Source organism: Mirounga angustirostris, unplaced genomic scaffold, assembly GCF_029215605.1.
Source record: "Mirounga angustirostris isolate CCGP_5_RB_7025 unplaced genomic scaffold, mMirAng1.0.hap1 SCAF_1, whole genome shotgun sequence".
Lineage (NCBI taxonomy): Eukaryota > Metazoa > Chordata > Mammalia > Carnivora > Phocidae > Mirounga > Mirounga angustirostris.
Window position 1 is genome coordinate 213783953 of NW_026991709.1, and position 25975 is coordinate 213809927.

The following is a 25975-nucleotide window of genomic DNA, read 5'->3' on the forward strand; positions in this document are numbered from 1 at the left end:
AATTTTTTTCCCCAGGAGAAGCACAATATAAGAAAATACTAAGAAAATTCTTTAAACTGATAGGAATTGAGGCAGGGAGCTTAGATGACAACATAGTAGGAGGATTCCAGTCCTGCCTCATCCATAGAGCACAGCTAGATAGTATCAAATCATCCTGAGTACTCAAGAAATCGACCTGCAGGCTGAGAGAAGCAACTGCACAAGTACAGGGAGAAAAGAGGCCACCCTGAGGAAGGTAGGAGGTGCGGAGATGTAGTCTGGGGGAGACGGATCACAGGTGCTACAAAGGTAAGGGAGCCATGGTTGCAAAGAAAAGTGAGACAGGAACACGTGGGAATGCACAAGGAGAACACTTCCCCAACGCCATTGGCTTGGAAAATGAGAGGGGCTGATTTTCATGAGTTTTTGCAACCAGTGTAGCTCAAAGACTGGACTTAAAGAAGTTGGCAGGCTTGACTGGGATAGAGCCCTAAGAGTGCTGCCCTACTCCTGCACTGAAGGCATGCAAAAAATCCCAGGGTAGACAGCACGATCTGAAGATCATCTAACAGGCACAGGGAGAGACTGTTCACTCTTTTTGAAGTGCATCTGTGAGAGAAGACATTCGCAGAGTTGCCTCTCAGGGGACAAAAGAGGCTGCAGGTGCCATTTCCCTCTCCTGCCTCTTAGTATAGGAGCAGAGACACTTGCTGAGGGCAGCTAAGCTGGACACTGGCTGTTTAGCCTGCTTGCTCATAATCCCACACTGGTGTGACAGCCTTTCAGGATCAAACCAGCATCAATCCCAGCACAGTGAGATCCTTTCCCAGAGGACCAGCACAGGTCCCCACCACACCAGGTCCCTGAAGTCTGGAGTTTTAAAAAAATCAGACAGCTTGGCTGGTGTAGAGCCCAAAGTACATTGCACTACTCCAGGCAGACAATTAACATGGACACAGTTTGAGAATGGCAATCTGAAAAACACCTAGGATACATGAGGGGAAATTGTTCACTCTTCTTGGAGGGCTTCCCTGAGAGCAGCAAGCATGGACTCCCCTCTCAGGGGACAAAGGAGCTGGCTGGTGCCATTTCCCTACCCTGCCCCTTAGCATAAACCAACTTCAGTAAACAGCACAGCACCAACACTGATTTAATCTGCTTATACCAAGTCCTGCTTCCCTGCACTCTGCAGGTACTGCTTTTCTCAGGCAAGTGTGCCTAAGGACCAGCACAGCAGGCCCCTTCCCCAGAAGGCCAGCATACACCCCCCAACACACACACACACACACACACACACACACACACACACACTGCCTACTGACAATAGTTTGTGCAAAGCTTCAGGTCTAGTGGAAATAGCATCAGGTCTCATTTAACAAGCAGACCAGAGCACACCTAGTTAAATCTCACCCAACGCTGGCTAAGGTCCAAACTGCCCCACTGCAGGCAAGGAGGCCTCTGTAGATGACTGAACTGAGGGACAGAGCAGCCAAAACACAACAGTGAGTGCACATGGCACATACCAGAGACAATTCCTGAAGCACTAGGCCCTCAACATTATATGACCTCTTCATAAAACCATTACTCTCAGAAGCAGGAAACATAACAGGCTTCCTAATACACAGAAGAAGACAGACACCTAGACAAAATACCAATACAGAGGAATTCATCCCAAAAGAAAGAACAAGAAAAGGTCATGGCCAGGGATCTAATTGAAACAGATATAAGTAATATGCTTGATGCTGAATTTAAAACAACAATCATAAGGATACTAGCTGGGCTTGGGAAAAGCATGGAAGACATCAGGGAGACACCACAGATATAAGAGCTAGGGCGCCTGGGTGGCTCAGTTGGTTAAGTGACTGCCGTCGGCTCAGGTCATGATCCTGGAGTCCCGGGATTGAGTCCCGCATCAGGCTCCCTGCTCAGCAGGGAGTCTGCTTCTCCCTCTGACCCTCCTCCCCCCTCATGCTCTCTCTCTCTGTCTCATTCTCTCTCTCAAATAAATAAATAAAATCTTAAAAAAAAAAAGAGCTAGAAACCAGTCAGACTGAAATAAAAAATGCTATACGTGAGATCTGAAACCAAGTGGATGTAATGACCACAAAAATGGAAGAAACCGAGGAATGAATAATTGACCTAGAAGATAAAATTATTTAAAATAATGAAGCTGTACAAAATAGAGAAAGAATGATGGATCATGAAAGTAGACTTAGGGAACTCAGTGACTCCATCAAACATAATAACATTCATATCATACGAGTCCCAGAAGAAGAGGCAGAAAAAGGGGCAGAGAATTTATGTGAAGAAATAATAGCTGAAAACTTCCCTAAGCTGGGTAAGGAAACAGATATCCAAATCCAGGAGGTACAGAGAACTCCCAACAAAAGTAGGCTAACAACAAGACATATTGTATTTAAGTTTGTAAAATACAATGATAAAAAATCCTGAAAGCAGCAAGACAAAGGAAGTCCCTAACTTACAAGGGAAGACAAATAAGGGTAGCAGCTGACCTCTCCACAGAAACTTGGGAAGCCAGAAGACAGTGGCAGGATATATTCAATGTGCTGAATGGGAAAAATCTGCCGCCCAGAATACTCTATGCAGCAAGGCTATAATTCAAAATAGGAGAGAGAAAGAATTTGCCAGACAAACAAAAACTAAAGGAGTTCATGACCACTAAACGAGCCCTGCAAGAAATATTAAAGAGGACTTATTCAGTGGTAAAAAAACAAACCCTATATAACAAAGACTAGAAAGGAACAGAGAAAAATCTCCAGAAATAATGATAAAACAAGTAATAAAATGGCATTAAATACATATCTATCAATTATTATGCTGAACTTAAGGGGACTAAAGGCTCCAATCAAAGACAGGGTGTCAGAATGGATAAAAAAACAAAACCCCATATGCTGCCTACAAGAGACTAATTTTAGATGTAAAGAGACCTGCAGATTGAAAGTAAGGGGATGGAGAAACATTTATCATGCTAACAACATCAAAAGAAAGCCAGAGTAGCAATACCTAAATCAGACAAACTAGATTTTAAACCAAAGACTGTAACAAGAGATAAAGAAGGGCACTATATCATAATAAAGGGGAATACCCAATGAGAAGATCTAATAATTGTAAATATTTATGCCCTCAACTTGGGAGTACCTAAATGTATAAAACAATTAATAACATAAAGGAACTCATCGATAATAATACAATAATAGTAGGGGACTTTAACACCCCACTTACAGAAATGGACAGATCATCTAAGCAGAAAATCAACAAGTAAACAATAGCTTTGAAGGACACACTGGACCAGATGGACTTAACAGATATATTCAGAACATTTCATCCTAAAGTAGCAGAATACGCATTCCTTTTGAGTGTACATACAACATTCTCCAGAGCAGGTCACATATCAGGCCTCAACAATTACAAAAAGACTGAGATCATACCATGCATGTTTTATGAACACAACACTATGAAACGTGGAGTCAACCACAAGAAAAAAATTGGAAAGACCACAAATACATGGAGGCTAAAGAACATCCTACCAAAGAATGAATGGGTCAACCAGGAAATTAAAGAAGAAAATTTAAAAATCCATGGAAACAAACTGAAAACACAACAGTCCAAAACCGTTGGGATGCAGCAAAAGTGGTCATAAGAGGAAAGTCTCTAGCAATACAGGCCTACCTCAAGAAGCAAGAAAAACCTCAGAGAAAAACAACCTAATCTTACACCTAAGGGAGCTAGAAAAAGAACTACAAATGAAGCCTAAAGCTAGCAGAAGAAGGGAAATAATAAAGATTAGAGCAGAAATAAATAATACAGAAACTAAAAACAAACAAACAAAACAGTGGAAAGGTTCAATGAAACCAGGAGCTGATTCTCTGAAAAAACTAATAAAATTGATAACCCCCTAGCCAGATGTATCAAAAAGAAAAAAAAAATGACTCAAATAAATAAAATCATAAATGAGAGAAAAGAAATATGTCACCAAATTGGACAATCTGGAAGAAATGGGTAAATTCCTAGAAACATATAAACTACCAAAACTGAAACAGGAAGAAATAGAGGGCGCCTGGGTGCCTCAGCTGGTTAAGTGACTGCCTTCGGCTCAGGTCATGATCCTGGAGTCCCGGGATCGAGTCCCACATCAGGCTCCCTGCTCAGCAAGGGGTCTGCTTCTCCCTCTGACCCTCTTCCCTCTCGTGCTCTCTGTCTCTCATTCTCTCTCTCTCAAATAAATAAAATCTTTTTAAAAAATTAAAATTAAAATTAAAAAAAAGAAGGAAGAAATAGAAAACTTGAACAGACCCATAACCAGCAAAGAAATTTAATCACTAATCAAAAATCTCACAAGAAACAAAAGTCCAGGGCCAGATGGCCTCCCAGGTGAATTCTACCAAACATTTAAAGAGTTAATACCTATTCTTCCCAAACTGGAAGGGAAGGAAAACTTTCTAACTCATTCTACAAGGCCAGCATTACCCTGATTCCAAAACCAGACAAAGATTCCACTAAAAAAGATAACTACAGGCCAATATCCCTGATGAACAAGGATGCAAAACTTCTTAACAAAATACTAGCAAATCAAATTTAACAGTACTAAAAGAATCATTCATTGCAATCCATTGGGGTTCATTCCTGGGCTTCAAGAGTGTTTCAATATTTACAAATCAATCAACGTGATACACCACATTAATAAAAGAAAGGATAGGAACCATATGATCCTTTCAATAGATGCAGAAAAAGCATTTGACAAAATACAGCATTCATTCAAGATAAAATCCTTCAACAAAGTAGGGTTAGAGGGAACATACCTGAACATAATAAAGGCCATATATGAAAAGACCACAGCTAATATCATCCTCAATGGGGAAAGTCTGAGAGCTTTTCGTCTACAATTGGGAACAAGGCAGGAATGTCTACTCTCACCAGTTATTTAACATAGTGATGGAAGTTCTAGCCTCAGCAGTCAGACATCAAAAAGAAATAAAAGGCATTCAAATTGGCACAAAGAAAGTAAAATTTTCACTATTCGCAGATGACATGATACTCTATATAGAAAACCCAAAAAACTCCACCAAAAAAATTGTTAGAACTGATACACAAATTCAGTAAAATCGCAGGAAACAAAATCAATGTACAGAAATCTACTGCACTTCTATACACCAATAATGAAGCATCAGAAAGAGAAATCAAGGAATGTATCCTATTTACAATTGCACCAAAAACCATAAGATACTGTGGAATAAACCTAACCAAAGAGGTAAAAGATCTGTACTCTGAAAACTATAAAACAGTAATGAAAGAAATTGAAGATGACACAAAGAAATGGAACATGGATTAGAAGAACAAACATTGCTAAAATGTCTATACTACCCAAAGCAATCTACACATTTAATGCAATTCCTATCAAAATACCACCAGCATTTTTCACAGAGCTAGAACAAATAGTGCTAAAATTTGTATGGAACCACAAAAGACCCCGAATAGCCAAAGCAATCCTGAAAAAGAAAGGAAAAGCAGGAGGCATCACAATTCCTGACTTTAAGCTATATTGCAAAGCAGTAGTCATCACAACACTATGGTACTGGCACAAAAACAGACACATAGCTCAATGGAACAGAATAGAAAACCCAGAAATCAACCCACAGCTATCTGGTCAACTAATCATCAACAAAGCAGGAAAGAATATCCAATGGAAAAAAGACAGCCTCTTCAACAAATGGTGCTGGGAAAACTGGACAACCACATCAGAAGAATGAAACTGGACCACTTTCTTAACACCATACACAAAAATAAAGTCAAAATGGATGAAAGACCTAAATATGAGACAGGAAACCATCAAAATTCTAGAGGAGAACACAGGGAACAACCTCTTTGACCTCAGTTGCAACAACTTTTTACTAGATATGTCTGCCGAGGCAAGGGAAACACAATCGAAAATAAACTATTGGAAATTCATTAAGATAAAATGCTTCTGCACAGCAAAGGAAACAATCAACAAAACTAACAGGCAACCTCTGGAATGGGAGAAGATATTTGCAAATGATTTATCTGATAAAGAAAGGGTTAGTACCCAAAGTATAGAAAGAATTTAAAAACTCAACACCCACAAAATAAATAATGCAGTTTAAAAAATGGGCAGAAGACATGAGTAGACATTTTCCCAAAGAAGACATACAGATGGCTAACAGACACATGAAGAAATGTTCAACATCACTCATCAGAGAAATGCAAATCAAAACTATAATGAGCTATCACCTCACACCTGTCAGAATGGCTGAAATTAACACAGGAAACACAAGTGTTGGCAAGGATGTGGAGAAGGGGGAACCCTCTTACACTGTTGATGGGAATCTGAGCTGGTGCAGCCACTCTGGAAAACAGCATGGAGTTCCTTAAAAATAAAAAAGAGAACTACCCTATGACCTAGCAATTGCACTAATAGGTATTTACCCAAAGGATACAAAGATACAGATTTGAAGGGATAAATGTACTCCGATGTTTATAGCAGCATTACCAACAATATCCAAATTATGGAAAGAGCATAAATATCCATCGACTGATGAGTGGATAAATAAGATGTGGTATTTATATACAATGGAATATTACTTAGCCATAAAAAAGAATCAAATCTTGCCATTTGCAACAATGTAGATGGAGCTAGAGTGTTTATGCTAAGCAAAATAAGTCAAAGAAAGACAAATACCATATGATTTCACTCATGTGGAATTTAAGGAAAAACAACAACAACAACAACAGATGAACATGGGGGTGGGGGAAGAGCGACAAACCAGGAAGCAGACTCTTAACTGTAGAGAATAAACTGACGGTTACCAGAAGACAGGAGGTGGGTGGGGGATGGGGGAAATAGGTGATGGGTGTTGTAAGTGATGAATTACTAAATTATATACTTGAAACTAATATTACACTGTATGTTAACAGGAATTTAAAATTAAAACTTGAAAAACAAACAAACAAAAACAAAAAACTGATAGCAATTGCTCCCAGAAGGAAAGCTGAATCCACATGAAAAAATAAAGAACAAGGGCAAAGGTAATGACATAAATGCGTATTCTTCTCCTTCATTTTTTTTTTAAAGATTTTATTTATGTATTTGAGAGAGAGAGACTGAGAGAGAGAGCACATGAGGGGGGGAGGGTCGGGAGGGTCAGAGGGATGCAGGACTCAATCCAGGGACTCCAGGATCATGACCTGAGCCAAAGGCAGTCGCTTAACCAACTGAGCCACCCAGGCGCCCTCTTCTCCTTCATTTTCTTAACTGATTTCGAAGGTAATGGTGTAAAATAGTGTTTATAATGTATTGTTGGGTATATAAAACTTATGCTGTAACTGATTCCCAATAAAAGCACAAAGGAGGTGGGTAGGAGCAAAACTGTAATGGAAAAGGGGTGGAAATGATTCAAGATGATAAGGCATTAATTAAAATATGCATTGTTGGCTTTGTAACATTAATAGCTGTAACATATAGAGAAATAATGCCTTATAAGGGGGGGGAATAAAACTACACAGGAGCAAAATTTCTGTACCTCGCTGGGATTAAACAATCATAAATCTAAGCTGATCTGATAAAGTGTATTTGGTAACCCTAAAGCAACCAATTAAAAAAAAAGGAAAAAAATACTTAAAAATGTAATTAAACTAATTGAAATGCTTTACTGGAAAATATTAATGCAAAACAAAGTAGTAGAGGAGTATAGGAATAAAGGCACGAGACAGGGACGCCTGGGTGGCTCAGTCGGTTAAGCGTCTGCCTTCGGCTCAGGTCATGATCCCAGGGTCCTGGGGTCAAGTCCTACCTCAGGCTCCTTGCTCAGTGGGGAGCCTGCTTCTCCCTCTGCCTGCCACCCCCCTGCTTGTGCTCTCTCTCTGATAAATAAATAAATAAATAAATAAATAAATAAATAAATAAATAAATAAATAAAGCAAACAAAGGCACAAGACAGCAAGAGTGAATGGGGACACAGGACAACCACAATGATGATCACAGTAAGTGTGAAGGGATCACACGACCCAACAAAAGGCAGAGGTGGTCAGAGTGTATCATGAAACATGACCTAACTAAATTCTCTCTACTGGAGACACTCTGCTTTGCACCTGAAGTGACCTCCCACCTGGCCCCTCAAGCATGCCATGTACCACTTCCAGGACTGTGGTGATAAATTCTACTTCAGTTCCCCTGTGGAATTTTGCAGAACCGGGACTCTTCATTAGAAACCCTAGGACTCCATGTAACAAATGCTGACTTAACAGTATCACAGCTGGCACCACAGTTTTTATGGGTCGTGCTTTTAATCATCCCTAGGGAATGTCAAATGGCATTATCAACTGCCTCGGCCAATGCAAACAGTAAATGCAGTATGGTGTCAGCTGGAGCAAGATACAGAGGGCCTTCGTCCATCATTAGAAATATGCTAAATCCTGGGGTCATTAGCCTACCACCTACCTCACACTGTAATAGCCTATCTGCCAGGTTAAAACTGGGTGGCAATGAATGGTCTTCAACAACTGACTATGGAATCTTAGATGTGTAGGTTCTCGCCATTTATTCTCCCATTCCTGATGTTAAAGAGATGATAGAGGACATCCCAAAGGCTCAGGGCCCCTATTTTGCTGTTCTAGATTTACCCAACATGTTTTACTCCTGAGGGGTTCAGATCAAATCTCCCCAAAACATGCTACTTTGGCATGTGGACTATTTTGAGCTGAAGGCAACTGAGACCCTGCAGGTTCAAGAGAAACTTTTGTCCCTCCCTTAACTACCTAGGAAAATCCAAGTTGGGGGTCTTTCCCAGAATAAGAGTTATTACCAGAGATAAATTTTATCTGAGTGGGGCGCCTGGGTGGCTCAGTTGGTTAAGTGACTGCCTTTGGCTCAGGTCATGATCCTGGAGTCCCTGGATCGAATCCCGCATCGGGCTCCCTGCTCGGCAGGGAGTCTGCTTCTCCCTCTGACCCTCCCCCCTCTCATGTACTCGCTCTCTCTCATTCTCTCTCTCTCAAATAAATAAATAAAATCTTTAAAAAAATTTTTTTATCTGAGTGACTCATCTGTATGGCAGGGCAAATGTCTGATTAACAAACATCTGCTCTTCTTATTAGCCTGTGAATTGCCCTCCTCCCTTTGAAGCCCCAGGTCCCTATCCTATTCCTATGCTCAGGAGGGCATAAATACCTCATTTTACCTGTCTTTGAACTTTTCTTGTATGTTGGGTTTCAATATGTTACAAAATTAAGTTTGATTTCCCCTTACTAATTGATCTCATGTCAATGTAATTCTCAGACCAGCCAGAAGAACCTTTAATGGTACAGTTAAAATTTTCCTCCCCACCACTTTTGGCAAGCCCACTGGACCTCACCAACTAGACATGGCTCACCCCCAAAGCTGTTGCAATAGAAAGATCCTGGGATGTCTGACAAGAGTTGGCAAAAAGTAAGAATTCTTACGTCAAGAGTCTTGCATGTCTTTCTGCACAGTCCAGTGGAAGCAGTGGTGAGAGTCCCCCCTTCTTTTTTTCTTCTCTAAATTTAGATTAGCAGGAAAAAATATCAGTGAAACTAGTTCCCTGGGTTTAGCAACTCTAGTGGTCCTTTTTCTCTCAGAGATGGTCGTACTTTGTTGTGTTGTTTGTCATTAGAAAGGAAACCACAGGGCAGAACACAGCATATAAGCCTATTGTTCAAGCCAGCTTCACAGACTGGGTAGTTCATAGTTCTCAACAGACCAGTATTTTTTTAGACAAACGTGGCTTTGGGTTAACATGCACATGAGGTAAAGGCTGTTGCTGAAGCCAAAGCCACAAAATTGATGGGTAAAAAAGAGGAGAAAGTATTCTTTTGGCTCTGAGAGACCCAAGGCTTAGCTAAAGCTATTAATGTGCACATAAGAAAAACTCTTGTCTTGTTCTATATCTTGAGAACATGGCTTTGTGACCAGTGAGAACATTTGCTCTGGGTCCCCACCATCTGGAAAGTGCACTTAATGGGGTGCACCTTGGCATCCAGTTGAATAGGCTGGGGTTCCAAGCAGCACTTTTTATTTGGCCATGCCAACTCTCGGGGGGAAATGTCATAAAGTGTCCCAATCCATAATGGGACTTCGTTATTTCATTCTTCATTACTTTGTGGGTGAGCGCCTGCCCAGTGTCACAGCTTAGGGGGTTTGTGACTGGAGGTGTCTCATGTTCTCATGGGAAATCGGACTACACCATCCTTATTGCCTAAGCAATGAAGGTCTTTGCTTTCTTAGACTATCTCTGGGAGTGAACGTTCTGGATCTTATGAGTGCTGCATATTTCATAGTCTCTTGTGTGAGGCCTCTTTGGGCCACAAAAAGGCTTAATGGTTTGAACTGCTATTGATGATCCTACTCATCAATGGCTAGATGATGGTTCCTTTGAATTGGCTATATTTGAGAGAAGAATAAAAAAAATTAGAGAGTTGTCATCTTAAACAATTTATTTATTGGCACCTGTGGAGAGTCCTAGCACAAAGAAATGTAATGACTAGCCTTAGGGACTCCCTTAACAAGATGAAAGAACAGAGATTAGAACAAAAATTAAACTCAGTGTAAATTCCCCTTCTCAAAATCCGGCCCCATATGCCTGTCTTAGCTTCTCTTCATTCTCTAGGCCTAGGGTATGCAGGTGCTCATGTAAATGCTGGAAGTCAGAAGCACCAGGGCTGACAGCGCTTGCCAGCTTCTGGTCTTTGTGGTTCTCTCCTAGGCCCCCAGACAAAGAATTCTTGTCCCTTGGACAGCAGCAGATCTTTTCAGCAGATTATACCAAATTTAGAGAAGAATTAGAAAGATGAATGGCTATTCACAAATCCCCTCCCTGTCATCAGAGAAGAAACAGATGACCAGAATTTCTCCTAGGCTCTCCCACAAATGACCAGCAGAAGGCTAATGTTCAGGGGCAGGTAGGAGAGGAAAATGAAAGTCCATTATGCCCCCTCCTTTCCAAATCCAGACCCACTGGTTATTGATCCTTTCTCTCCCAGGGATAGCTGTTGCTTTCTTGCTTGGATCATTTTAGCTGCCTGCTTGGGACATGCAGGTTGTCAGTTCTTCCTTATAGCTATCTTTGGGAATGACTCTGTATCTTGGGGAGGCAGTAACCTTTGCATCCTCCCTGGGAGGGGGGATAGGTTCTTCAATAATGCCAGCAGTGTTTACTGTTTCTCTTGGCTGAAAATTGACAAAATATTTAAAAGAATTTTGTTTTTAAGTAGCTCTTTAGTCAAAAGTTTGGCCACATTGGTCATATTTTGAGTCTGATAGGAAAGTAGGTTTTCTCTCCTAAGCTAAAATAAAACTAGGTACACAGAGGGAAAGAAGTAAATTGAGGATAATGTAGTTGGATGGTACATAAACCTATGATGTCATTTTAGTTGCAATGCAATCTTTAAAATCTTTGCAAAACTAGAAAATGGCCGCAGAATTGTCCAGAAACAAATCAAAGTCCTTCAACCTGTCCTTTTGACCAACCTCAAAACCTCCCCTCTTTATCTCAAAAGGCTTGTAAAGTATTGTCCCGAGAAACCAAAGTCCTTGGAGAAACTTGGATACTTGCTCTGTGCCTCTGTAATGTAGACTATCCACCCACATTTTCTCTAGGATCTAAAGGCCATTCCCTGAAATACAAACTTTAGGGAGATGTTTCTCATCACAGAAAAGGAGAGAGAAAAAGAGAGAGGAAGTAATTGGAAATTGGACAAATGAAACACCTTCTCCACTAAACTTGGGGACTCTAAGGTTTCTGTCTGCATCCATTCCTATATGCCTATATATGTGTTGTATGGTATTTTTCTACCTCTGGATGGTATTGCCAAAATTAATTTGTGGAAGAGCTCTGTGAGATCAAGCCAGAGAAGTTAAGTATCTTACTTAGGTCACACAGCTTTTTAAATTTAATTTTATTTTAAGATTTTATTTACTTTTGAGAGAGAGAGCACGTGAGTGAGCACGCACAAGTTGGGGAGGGGCAGAGGGAGAGGGAGAAGCAGACTCCCTGCTGATCAGGGAGTTCAATGCTGGCTTGATCCCAGGACCCTGGGATCATGACCTGAGCTGAAGGCAGATGCTTAACTGACTCAGCCACCCAGGTGCCCCAAAACTGAATCTTTTCAATATTAAAAGTTAAGTTTTGCTAATAACCATGTAACCTTTTGTATTTGGCTTTTTAATATTTTATTATCACTTTGTTTCATAACCAAAGTGCTGTTTCACAGTGTGACCTAAGGCCCTATTTGACCAAGTGCTTTAAAACTCCTTTTGATGTTTCAGACAAACTTCCCAAAATCAAATTTTAAATGAAGTCTCTTGACCTGGAAGAAAACTTGGGATTTCCCCTGAAGGGTCCCTAGAACATTCCAGAGGATTTGTTATGTTAAACTAATTAGGCTTATTGGATACATTAAATTACATGGGAAACTCTGTCAAATAAGAAGGAATACTAAGCTTTCTTTAGGCTGTATTTGTGTGGATACATAAATGTTCTAGAAATTATATGAATCTCCTAGAAATCTGATATGTCCTGGTATGTTATCACTTGTAATTCTAGTTACTGAAGTGTTTAGTGTCACAGAAATAACCAAATCTCTGTGTCCGCTACATTACCATGAACTCTTATCAGATCCATGGCCATTTTTTTATCTTTTGTAATTTACAGCTATTGTTTTGTTCTGATGCTTTTACAAAAGTACTTAATTTTCAAGGAGATTCATGGAAAGGACTTTTGACAAGACAGGTTTCTGATAACCTTAGGATCACGGAACTGAACTTGTGAGCATTAATGAAACTAGCGGGAAAACCAGATTCAAACAGAACAAGAATAACATGGGACTGAATGAACGGAGAACGATAATTATAGTTTTTATGACTCTTGTTTGAAACATTACTGTTTAATGTTTGCTATTCCAGATAGAAACTTTCTCTGAAGCTAAAATATACCTTTGCAAACAAATAATGTCACCAACTAGACCCCAAGCCCTGACACCTCTACTGCCCACCAGGTTGTACTCACTACCTTCCTTAAGTTCTTCTTTCTGGCTTATCTCTTCACTCAGACAAATGAAACCCCAAACCACCCCTCAGGTGGTAGTGACTGCCATGAAGACCTCTAGTGGCCCCAGACCAGTTTGAGCTAAACCCCTCACACCTGCACAGATGGACCAAAGAGTGACCTCTGGAATACCCGACAATTACCTTTACTTCATTAGAATATTAAAATCTCCACCCAAGGAGGGGCACAAGTCTCATTTACATAACATACAATGTATGTATAGGCATGTGGCCTTAGGGTGCACATACGACCTTATGCCTGCTTCTACATATGATTTCCCTATTGAAATATCCACCCTAAGGGTGCCTGGGTGTTTCAGTCAGTAAGCTTCTGACTTCGCCTCAGGTCATGATCTCAGGGTCCTGGGATCTGGGCTCCTTGCTCATTGGGGAGTCTGCTTCTCCCTCTCCCTCTGTGCCCCCCGCCCCCACTTGTGTGCTCCCTCTCTCTCTCAAATAAATAAATAAAATCTTTAAAAAATATATCTACCCTGGGGCACCTGGGTGGCTCAGTCATTAAGCGTCTGCCTTCGGCTCAGGTCATGATCCCAGGGTCCTGGGATCGAGCCCTGCATCGGGCTCCCTGCTCGGCGGGAAGCCTGCTTCTCCCTCTCCCACTCCCCCTGCTTGTGTTCCCTCTCTCTCTATGTCTCTCTCTGTCAAATAAATAAAATCTTAAAAAAAATATATATATATATATATCTACCCTAATCCTAAACAAAAGGAACCCATCCACCCTTGCTCAGGGAGTCACAGATTTGGAAGGTATTCCCTGTGATCTCCTTATTTGCTGCAAATAAAGTTTCCTTTGTGTAACAACTCACCTGGTGCAGTTTCTATCTATGAGTCACCAAGAAGCAAAATCATGTTAGTTCAGTTGCAAATTTGGTGACCGAGATGGGACTGTTGTCCTTCTGAGGCTCTGCTCTCCAGTTCCCTGGTTTCTGCTGGGACCAGGGGCAGATTCACATTAGTCTAATTACAATATGGAAAAAAAATTTTTTTTTTTCTCCCTACCTGACCCCCAGAACTTGGAAACTTAATGAGTATAGTTGACCTTGAACAACGCAGGGATTAGGGGCACCAACCCTCTGCATAGTTAAAAATCCATATATATCTTTTGACTCCCCTAAAACTTAACTACTAATAGCCTACTCTAATTTCTCTGACATCAGCCACAGCAACTTCTTTCTAGGTATGTCTCTGGAGGCAAGGGAAATAAAAGCAAAAATAAACTACTGGCACTACACTGAAATAAAAAGCTTCTGCACATATGGGAGAATATATTTGCAAATGACCCATAAAAGGTTAGTATCCAAAATATATATAGGAGATATAAAACAACATGCAAAAAACAATCCAACTAAAAAATGGGCAGTGGCGCCTGGGTGGCTCAGTCGGTTAAGCCTCTTGATTTTGGCTCAGGTCATGGTCTCAAGGTCATGAGATGGAGCCCCACATCACCTTCCGGCTGGGCATGGTGCCTGCTTAAGATTCTCTCTCCCTCCCCACCCCCACTTGCGCTCTCTGTCTCTAAATAATTAAATTAACTTAAAAATGGACAGAAGACATGAACAAACATTTCTCCAAAGAAGACCTACAGATGGCCAACAGACACATGAAAAGAGGCTCAACATCCCTCATCAACAGGGAAATATAAATCAAAACAAGATGGGTATCACCTCACACCTGTCAGAATGGCTAAAATCAATAACACAGGAAACAACAGGTGTTGGTGAGGATATGGAGAAAGGGGAACCCTCTTGCACTATTGGTGGGAATGCAAACTGGTGCAGCCACTCTGGAAAACAGTATGGAGTTTTCTCAGAAAGTTAAAATTAGAGCTACCCTACGATCCAGCGATTGTACTACTAGGTATGTACCCCCAAAATACAAAAACACTAATTCAAAGGGATGTATGCACCCTGATGTTTACTGCAGCATTTTCTTTTTTTTTAAAAGATTTTATTTACTTATTTGACAGAGAGACAGAGAAAGAGCACAAGTAGGCAGAGCGGCAGGCAGAGAGAGAGGGAGAAGCAGGCTCTCCCCTGAGCAGGGAGCCAGACGTGGGGCTTGACCCCAGGATGCTGGGATCATGACCCGAGCCAAAGGCAGCGGCTTAACCGACTGAGCCACCCAGGCGCCCCACTGTAGCATTATTTTCAATAGCCAAGATAGAGAAAGAGCCCAGGTATCGATCAACTGATGAATGGATAAAGAAGATATGGTGTATATATACAATGGACTATTACTCAGCCATAAAAAGGAATGAAATCTTGCCATTTGCAACAACATGAATGGAGCTGGAGAATATTATGCTAAGTGAAATAAGTCAGAGAAAGGCAAATACCATATGATCTCGGTCATGTGGAATTTAAGAAACAAAACGAAGGGGGAAAAAAGAGAGAGAGAGACAAACCAAGAAACAGACTTTTAACCATAGAGAAAAAACTGATGGTTACCAGAGGGGATGTGGGTGGGGGATGGGGGAAATAGGGGATGGGGATTAAGGAGGCAAGTGTGATGAATACCAGGTGATTAAAATTAAAAAATAATAAAGAAAAATTTTAGAATCTAACCTAGAATATATGTAACTAATTTTAATGACAACTTTTCAATTTATTACACATTTTTAAAGTCCTAAAGTATGTCTGTGAGGTAAGAGAAAAATATATATATTGGTCTCTGCCCCCAGTTCTTAGCACAGAGCTCCTGAAATCCTTGTAAATTATGAAGTCATAAGAGCACTAGGAGCATCTTTTATGTTAATGAGGTGACTCTGGGTGGCTTGTGGCAGGGGCTGGTCACCAGAAAGATCAAGCCATGACCACAAGCTTGGAATTTTCAGCCCCACACCACATCCCTCTAGTCTCAGGAGAGGGTCTAGGGTCATAGTTAATCACTGACCATGCCTAGGTGAGGATGCCTCTAAAATTCCAATAGTATGGGGTGCAGAAAGCATCCAGCTAGGTGATCTGATTCACACAGGAGGATGATGCACCCCAACTCCACAGGGAGGGAAGCTCCTGTGCTCGTGGCCCTCCCCCTATGTACCTCTTCATGTGGCTGTTCATTTGTACTGTTTATCATATTCCTTAATAAACTGGTAACTGTTAAGTGTTTGGTCCCTTAGTTCTGTGAGCAGCTCTAGCAACTAAATCCAAGGAGGGGGTCGTGCGAACCTCTGACTTGTAGCCAAGTCGGACGGTTGTGGGTGACTGGGCTCTAGGATCTGCAATAGGCTTATGGAAGGGAGGCAGTCTTATGGGACTGAACCCCAGCGTGTGGGGTCTGATGCTGTCTCCAGGCGGAAAGTGTCAGAATTGAGTTAGATCGTAGGACACCCAGATAGCGCTGCAGACAGTTGATCGGTGTGGGGGAAACAGCGGCATATCCGGTAACCAGAAGTGTCAGAACTGAAGTGTTCTGTGTAAAAGTGGAAAGACGTAGGAGAACCGTAGGCTTTCCAAATACAGTGTCAAATACAAACATAAAAGGGTCGTAAAGGAAACATCCTAAAATGCTCCTGGATGACATCGGAGTGGAAAGGCAGAAATGGAAGGGTGGTGCGTGTTCTCTGAAAGAAAACCGACCACCAGGACAGCAACTCCAGACTTTTTAAAGATTTTTATTATTTATTTATTTATTTGACAGAGAGAGACACAGCGAGAGAGGGAACACAAGCAGGGGGAGAGGGGGAAGCAGGCTTCTCGTGGAGCAGGGAGCCGATGTGGGATCATGACCTGAGCGGAAGGCAGACACTCAACGACTGAGCCACCCAGGCGCCCTGCAACTCCAGACTTTTAATGACGTTCCACGAAATCCCAAACCAGGTCGGGCTTTGTAGTTTTGAATTTATGAAAAACAACATCAAAAAACTGAAATTGAAGGCAAATGTCTATGAATAGCCAAGTTTTCTACAGAACAAGGGGAAGAGACTTTCCCTAAAACATATCAAGGCATGTGAATAACAACCGAATCAGGCTGGTATACAAGAGCAGAGAGAGGGACCAGTGGATAAGAATGGAAGCCACTGAGATAGGCCTCCGTGAAGAGGGTGCACAGGCTCCTCCCAGTCCTGGCAGGCACCGCCCAGTAAGGCAGGCTCCGCCCAGTGCCCTCCCACAGGCACCGCCCAGTCCCAGCAAGCTCTGCCCTGGCAGGCTCCGCCCAGTCCCTGCAGGCACCGCCCAGTCCCTGCAGGCACCGCCCACTCCGGCAGGCTCTGCCCCGGCAGGCTCCGCCCAGTGGTGGAAATGCTGGATATTTTCCCACAGAAGGTGGTGCCAGAGGTTAGCTAGGGGAGATGATGAATGTCTTTCATACCAATTTCATGTAGAAGAAACAATTTTTTTTAAAGATTTTATTTATTTATTTGACAGAGAAAGAGCACAAGTAGGCAGAGAGGCAGGCAGAGGGAGAGGGAGAAGCAGACTCTCTGCTGAGCCGGGAGCCCTACGTAGGGCTCGATCCCAGGATCCTGGAATCATGACCTGAGCTGAAGGCAGACGCTTAACCGACTGAGCCACCCAGGCATCCCTAGGAGAAACAGGCATCTCTGTAATGCAGATTTTACAAGCAGAACACTTGCAGAAGGAGGTAAACACAAGTGTTCTAGGATTTGCTATTACAAAGTTTTCTAATATAAAGGGAAAAAGAATAAGTTACAAAGGAAGGCACTGACGATCACGATCCTCTTAAAATTCAGAGGAGTCCATTCAGTAGCACTGAGTAAAGAGAGTGAAAAGGTAAACCACCCTCCAGGAGAAAATGCCTTCACTACCTAAAAATAACAAAGGACTCATGTCCAGGGTATGTAAAGAACACATAAATCAATACACAAAGTAGAGGTGGGAATATGCCAGGAAACTCTTCCACACAAGATGAAACCCCACATGCTCAGCCTCAGTTATAAGAAGTCAGAATTATACATAATAAGGGGGAGACCCTGGCTCACCCATTGGATGAGAAAAAATACAGTAGGCATTTCTAGGTGCTGACATCACATGGAAGGATTAAACACATAGGCACAGATGGGGGAAAGAGAGGGCATGACATTTCATACAGGCCCCCATCCCTTCCTAGTAAATTGAAGTTACCCATAATCTCCAATCCCACAGTTTTTCTCTCAAGTGTAGAAATATTAAGTTGCATTTTGCACTTGGAAGCAAAAGTAAGAATGAATGAAGTAGCAGTGACCAACCAAAAACCGCACCGTATGTGAAATACCCCAAGGCACAGAAGCACGAGAAAGGCGGAGTAAACTGTGACCCGACCTGCGGACGCCTACACGAGGACACAAACCCGGGCTGAGGAGCCACACTACACCCGGGACGGTAAATGATTAATTACACTGTACCGTTCACTAGGGCAAGTTCAACAGAGGCAAAATCAAGCCACACGCTGCTTGCTGAGGGAAACAAGCAGAGCTGCAAATGCAAAGAAGCAGCCCAGCCGTGCTGGCGGGCAGCACACCGGGAGCTGCTCCCCCACTAGCATATGAAAATCTTACCCCTGCAAATGTGGTGCAAAAGTCTTCAGTGCTTGCAACACTGGGGTCACCTGGCAAGAAGGTGGGCCGTGCATATTCCCCCCAAGCCTAATGACCAGGGACAGTCTCTGTACTGAGACACTTTCCCCCCAGCGGACATTCTCCGGATAAGCCCCAGAATAACACGAGTCAGCAGGAAAAGGAAGACATGACCCACTGACCACCCTCCACGCTGAAGGGGAAGGAAGGAGGCAGAAAGCATTCAGTCATCTTCCATCTGCTGAACGTGAGGCTGCCTAAGAGAGAGCTGTCAGTGCTGAGCTAGACAGGGACATGCTGCCCCCGGGGTCAGTGACAGGCAGGCTCCACCTGAGTCCTGTGCTCCTGGGCAAGCATCCGTGGAGGTGAAAGGCACTCCCTCCCCCACCCTGTTGGGGCCTGGAAAACAGCAGGCTGCAAAAAGGGCCCCTTCCCCATTCCACCAAGATAGGACTCACAAGAAGTCCCCCTTGTTCATCCACCCCAGGGCCGGGCACAGACCCCCCCAATCCACACTCTGTGCCTCATCCACGATTCGCTCAGCTGCTTGTCCCCACGGACCCATGGGCACAAAACGCTTGCTGCTTCCACGTTGGTCTGGCTTCTCTCCTTCCTCCAGACCCTGAACGTGGTGGACCTGCCTTCAGCCTGAGCCACACACAGCCCCTCCTGTGACAGGCTGGCTTCAGGGAACCCCCAGGTCATCATCACACCTGGACCCCAGGACCCCAACCCGTACCCGAGAGTGGAGGCTCAGGATGGAACCCTCCGGACCCCAGGAACCCATGCGAGCATATGACCGGGATACCGGAACCCCACCCCATGGTCCACGTCAGAGAATCAGGACGGGACCCGGGGAACCTCCACGGGGGGAGGGGACAGGATGTCAGGACCCCACCCCGCGGCCACGGCAGATACTAGGGACGGGACCGCAGGGCCCACACGCGGGGATGTGACAGGACGCCGGAAACCACGGCCCACCACAGGTTATCGGGTGGGACCACCGGGACACCCACGAGGAGAGGGCACAGGACGCAGGAACCCCACCCCGCGACCGAGGGCGGAGACTCCGGAGGGGACCCCCGGGTTGGGAGACCCGGCCCCGCCGCCACCTCCAGCCGGACGCGGCTGGTTGGACCGAGCCCCTCCCGGTCTCGCCCGGGCCCGCGACTCACCATCTCGCGGCTCCGCTCCGAGCTCTGCAGGACTCCTCCACGCGGCACGGCAGCCTGGGCACGTGGGCTCCCCGCGCACACCACACCTGGGCCAGCTCCGGGCAGGTGAGCACTAGCCGGCGGCGGGCGCGGACACAGGTCCACGGGGGTGGGATCCGCCCCCCGCCCCCGCCCCCAGGCCCGATTGGACAGTTTCCGGAGGATGAGCCTTTCACCGCGGTGCGCACCCCCGCGCTCCGATTGGTCGTTGCTTCAGGTCCTGCGACGTGATTGGTAATACAGAGACTCCCCGCGACCCTGATTGGATATTGCTCCAGGACACCGAGCTCCCCGCACCGTGATAGGACAGCCTGCGGCCCTTCGCGTTCTGATTGGACAGCAGTCCCGGCACCGCCCCTGTGGTCCCGGATTGGGCAGATCTCCGAGACCTCGCCTCCTGAATCCTGACTGACAGGCTGGCGCTACACACGCGTCTCATCCGCCTGCCGGGAGGTTGTTTCCCAGCGCAAGATGCTCCTGGCCCGCTAACCCACCAGCGTCCTCCTTCTCCCCGGGAATCTGACTCGGTTTCTCCGCGGAGCTTCCCTTGAGCGGCGCCCCATCAGGATGCGACAGAGTTCCAGGGAAAAATTGGTTATAATATTGATTGAATTCTATTAAAATGATTCAGCTATTTGGCAATTATGCACATCATGGCAACACTGATTTTCATTTCTTGGAATATGCACCAGATTTGCATTTGTTTTGGTCTTTTTTGATGTCAATGAATATAATTGTACAGTTTTCACGTTAGGTTCTCCCTCTTCATAAAGCTTATTTGATACTTGAATAACTTATTTAGACTTTTATACATGTTATGCTTTAAATACTATTTTTTGATAGTGATTAGAAATGAAAATGGAAGGACATCCTGAACACATCCTCAAAACCTGTTAATTATCTTTTTTTTTTTTTAATTACTGTGATAAGCTTGAGGTTCTATATACACATTGGCTTTGGCTATGAAACAGGACAAGTTCCTTTTTTCTTTCTCTCTCTTTTTTTAAGATTTTATTTATTTATTTGACAGAGAGAGACACAGTGAGAGAGGGAACACAAGCAGAGGGAGTGGGAGAGGGAGAAGCAGGCTTCCCGCTGAGCAGGGAGCCCCACGCTGGGCTCGATCCCAGGACCCCGGGATCGTGACCTGAGCCAAAGGCAGATGCTTAACGACTGAGCCACCCAGGCGCCCCAAGTTCCTTTTTTCTTAATGTAACTCTTACACTGACATGTCCTAGTTCTGGCTGGGAGATCTACAATCCTGCTGAAGGGGACCAGAGTGCTGGGTTTTCATGATGTGTATAGAATTCTACTGAACAAGTGACTCTAAACACATACGAGTGCATTCTTTCATAAACCACATTTTAGAGATGCCCTCCAAGAGGATTTGAGAGTTCTCATGTATTCCTAAATTAGTAAGTGTATTTGTCATACTGTGAATGTTGGATACTACAAAATGCTCTTTCTCTGCCTACTAAGATAATTTTAGATAGGTTATTTAAAATGTGGCATTGGGGAGTGCCTGGGTGGCTCAGTTGGTTAAGCATCCAACTCTTGATTTTGGCTCAGGTCATGATCTCAGGGTTGGGAGATCGAGCCCTGTGTTGGGCTCTGAGATCAGTGCAGAGTCTGCTCAAAATTCCCTCTTTCTCTCTCCCTCTGCCCCTCCCCACTCTCCCAAAATAAATAATTTTAAAAATAAAATAAAAATTAAAAAAATAAAATAAAAGGTGGCATTGAGGTGAGTTATATTCATTCCATGACATTCTCCTGTAAATTATACATGCAGAAAAACGCATGACATGTACATTTGACAGAAATATAACAAAATAAACATACATGACATCACAACACGGACAAGAAAGAGGTGGTGACAGCCCACATCCTACCTGGGCTGATGTCCTGTCAGAAAACACACCCTGTGCCCCGAAAGACACCAATAACTTCCTTTCCTTTTGGTCCCTTATTTTCATCACCTGTGTGCACACTTGTTCTTGTTTTATATTGCATGTAAAAAGGAGTCAAAAGGTTCATGCCATTCTATATCAAACCTCCTTTGTTCAAATATGCTTGGTCTTCCGTACCTTACCCATCATTCATTTTTGTATTCAGCTGTGCAGCCCTTCTAGGACTCAACCATTTTCCTGGGTTGATTCAACTGTTTGCAGCTATCCTAGTGATTCCATATTTTTTGCTTGTAAAACCAATGTTTCTTATAAGTTACTTTTCAAATTTGTTTTGAATTATAGTGAAATTGATTAACATTGTGAAGAGCTTATCCTCTCCTTTCGTGTTAGCTATCTCATCTCCAACTCAACAGGCTTCAAGGTGCTCTCCTGCCACTCCACCAAAACCTTCTCCATGTGTGAAGACCTACATATCAGCTGATGCATCTCCCTCATGCCAGTTTTTCCCGAACAAAATAATGGAGTGTCCCTTGACACTCTCTCTCTCTCTCAGCCCACCACCCAGCAACGAAATTCTGATGGCTCTAACTTCAATTGTACCTGGGGTCCAACCTCCACATCACTGTCACTGCTACCAACCCAGTCTGATCCACCACCTTGGCCGACATCACCATCCTAGTGCCTGTTGTCATGGTAACAGACGGATCCTGTGAGGCTGCCTCATCAGCTCATCTTGAGGGTCCAGGCCACCCACCACCAAAGTCAGTCTTCTTGTCCAGCCAGCGCATGCGACCCAACCCCATCATTCTCCTCTCCCTCTGCTGTTCCTTCTCCCCCTCTCATTCTGCTGTGGGCACCCTGGCCTCCAGCTGTTCTTCGGATATCCAAGGCACCCTCCCTCCCTGAGAACTGCATTCGTCTCCTGGGGCTGCCATAACAAAGTGCCACACGCTGGGCGGCAGAAACGACAGACATTTGTTGTGTCACAATTGAGGAGGCTGGAAGCCTGAGATCAAGTTGTCTGCAAGGTTGGTTCCTTCTGGAGGCTCTGAAGGAGGATCTGTCCCAGGCTTCTCTCCCAGCTTCAGGCAGTTGCCAACAATCCTTTGCATTCTTTGGCAGGTAGACACATCATGCCACTCCCTGCTTCTGTCTCACATGGTCAAACCCTGTCTGTCTTCAGTGCAGGTCTCTGTGTCCAAATTTCCCAGTTTTATGAGGATACCCATCGCTGGATCAAGACCTACCCTAATCCTGTATGGTCTCATCTTCATTACCTGTGTGTCCACTTTATTTCTAGATGAGGGTGTGTTCTGAGGTTCCATTTGGCATGAAATTTGGGGGGCCAATACTGAGCCCAGAGTATGTGTATGCTTGTACTGCATAGATCTTATCATCAATTTAGGTATCAAGTAGCAGTATTAACTGAAATTGTTCCTGGTTTGATTTCTTAGTCCTTCCAACCACATATGCATATATGTCTCTGAAATATACATACATATTTTAGACTATATATACATGTATATTTCTGAATATATATATTATCTCCAAGTACATTTTCCTTTAATCCTTTCACTGTACTACATTTTTTCATGGGAGTGTGAAAGGTCAATGAATGCACACATAGATAATTATAGTTCTGCTGAATTGTGTGATTTCATTGTGGATAAGGCCAACAGGCATATTTCCCAGAATTCCCATCTTGATGATTCTAGGTGACAATTCACCAGTGGCCTAACTTGCATGAGTATTGAAAGTACAAGTAAAGGGGCACCTGGGTGGCTCGGTCATTAAGCGTCTGCCTTCAGCTCAGGTCATGATCCCGGGGTCCTGGGATCGAGCCCTGCATCGGGCTCCCTGCTCTGTGGGAGGCCTGCTTCTCCCTCTCCCTCTCCCCCTGCTTGTGTTCCCTCTCTTGCTGTGTCTCTCTCTGTCAAATAAATAAATAAAATCTTAAAAAAAAAAAAAAGAAAAAAAGAAAGTACAAGTAAAGATGCCCTAGTCTAGGGTTGGGGTCACCATACAGATGGACCAATATGTGGGAGCTTGTTGGGCAACAGATTGCAGCCCATCGTTCTGATGAATAGCCTGTCAGTCAGGCATGTACCCAAACCAAAAACCAACCTTTTCCTTCTATTTCTTAGCGGTCCTGACTTCCACTTCTATCTCCAAAATCTCCCCCATCAAGGATGGGATTCTATCACCAGCAATCCACAGCTTTGGGTTTTCCAGCAACCCCACTGTGTTCCTCAGGCCACTGATTTAGGCTGGGCTGTCATGGTTGATTTTCTCTGGTACTTTGACTCCCCTCTTCTCTAGCTCTTATCATATCTGTAGAAGATATAAGATAGCATTTGTAGGTGCCAGACTGGCTCAGTCAGTGGAGCATTCAACTCTTGATCTCAGTTTCATAAGTTTGAGCCCCACATTGAGCAGAGAGCTTAGTTCTTAAAAATATTTTAAAAAGGAAAAAATATCTCATTTGTAGAGCAAACACCCATCTTCTCAGTAATTTGAGATCAGGGATCTTGATTTCAGGACAAGAGATATAATGGCAAAGCTAACAGGCACATGGGACTTTGACCCTCTGCTCCCTGTACTCTTCCATCCTTCCATGTGAGAAATGAACACCTTCCTCATTGCTCAGGCTGAATGTGGGAGTTCTCCATTTACACAGAGCTGAATCCAAGTCATCGGTGTTGACTTATTCCAGTTCCATGAGATTAATAACAATGTGCATTGGTTTCCTCAAACAGAAGATTCTATGCATGTTTCCCAGGAAAGTCTTCTTAAACTGTGTTTAAATATCACTTGTATATTAACAAATGGAACTCTCTTTACTTTTCATTGGCTGAGAGATTTTATCAACATGTCTCTTTGCACTTATGGGTTGTCAAATTCAGCCTTGCTATTATTATTCTTGGTCAATACTGTCTACAGTATTGCATTCTACATTCTTTTTTTTTTTTTTTAAAGGTTTTATTTATTTATTCGACAGAGAGAGACACAGCAAGAGAGGGAACACAAGCAGGGGGAGTGGGAGAGGGTGAAGCAGGCTTCCTGCCGAGCAGGGAGCCCGATGCGGGGCTCGATCCTAGGACCCTGGGATCATGACCCGAGCCGAAGGCAGACGCTTAACGACTGAGCCACCCAGGCGCCCCTACATTCTACATTCTACAGTCATGAATTCTTAGTCATGGTACCAGGTGCATAGTATTTTATGGATTTTTTTTTCTTTTGGGTCAATTTAAAAAAATTCATATATATAATGACTTTTGTCATTAACGCAACTTGTAGTACATTAATAAGAGTAAGATAATGACTTGGCCAATGCCCTCCAGCCAATGATCACCAGGACCACACCTGCAGTTAGAGAGAAACATACTGCTTAGAGCATCAGATGAACACAACTCATGAAGGACTGCAGAGCTGTGGGTGTGAGGGACACATCGTGACAGGTACAGCATGAGGACATGTTCTGACATATAAAGTGTTCCCTTACTCTGGATTAGATGCTGTCAGGAGGTACCTGTAATTTTATGATTGAAGATCTTAGTAGTCCTTTTTTAACAGTTTTTTTTTAAATTTTTATTTATTTATTTAAGAAAGAGAAAGAGCACAGGGGAGGGGCAGAGGGAGAGGGAGAAGCAGATTCCCTGCTGAGCAGGGAGCCCTATATAGTGCTCGATCCCAGGACCCTGGGATCATGACCTGAGCCAAAGGCAGATGCTTAACCAACTGAGCCACCCAGGTGCCCCGAAGAACTTAATAGTTCTTATCTAGAGAGCAGGAAAAATGCAGTGCAGCTGAAACTCGGAGAGGCACCAGGCACATCAGCTAGAGGCAGGGAATATTTGCTGATTTTTACAGATTGGACTTTATTTTTTAGCCTCCTTACTGACATGACCGTGACACGGTCTTCATGTGCCCTGACTCACCACAGACAAGGAAGTGCCTCGCCGGAGGACAGGTGGGTGATATTGTTTCTGCTCAGTGAGAGAAAGCCATAGCCCAGTAGTGAGCTCCAGGCCAGCTTCCACTGTCTGAGGCTATGTTTGCGTTCTCATTTACTATGTGAACACTGACATCTTGCTTACTCACATCCGGCACTGCGTTAAATGTTCTCCATAAAGGAACTCAGCATGGATAAACCCAGTTGCTCCTCAGCAAACTCTATAAGGTAGATAATGTTTTTATCTCCTTGCATGAGCTACCTGAGGCCTACAGATGCAGGTGATTTTCCAAAGGC

At 43.7% G+C, this 25975-nt stretch overlaps 1 protein-coding gene across 1 annotated transcript in view; it reads right to left on the reverse strand.

Moving 5' to 3' along the window:
- Positions 1-20214, reverse strand: part of LOC123834255 (zinc finger protein 555-like) — a 28798-nt gene extending 8584 nt beyond the window's left edge. The window contains 1 exon segment of the mRNA XM_045863344.3: positions 19781-20214. Coding sequence (XP_045719300.1) covers positions 19781-19783 — 3 coding nt within the window. The 5' untranslated portion in view covers positions 19784-20214.
- Between the last annotated feature and the right edge of the window lie 5761 nt (positions 20215-25975).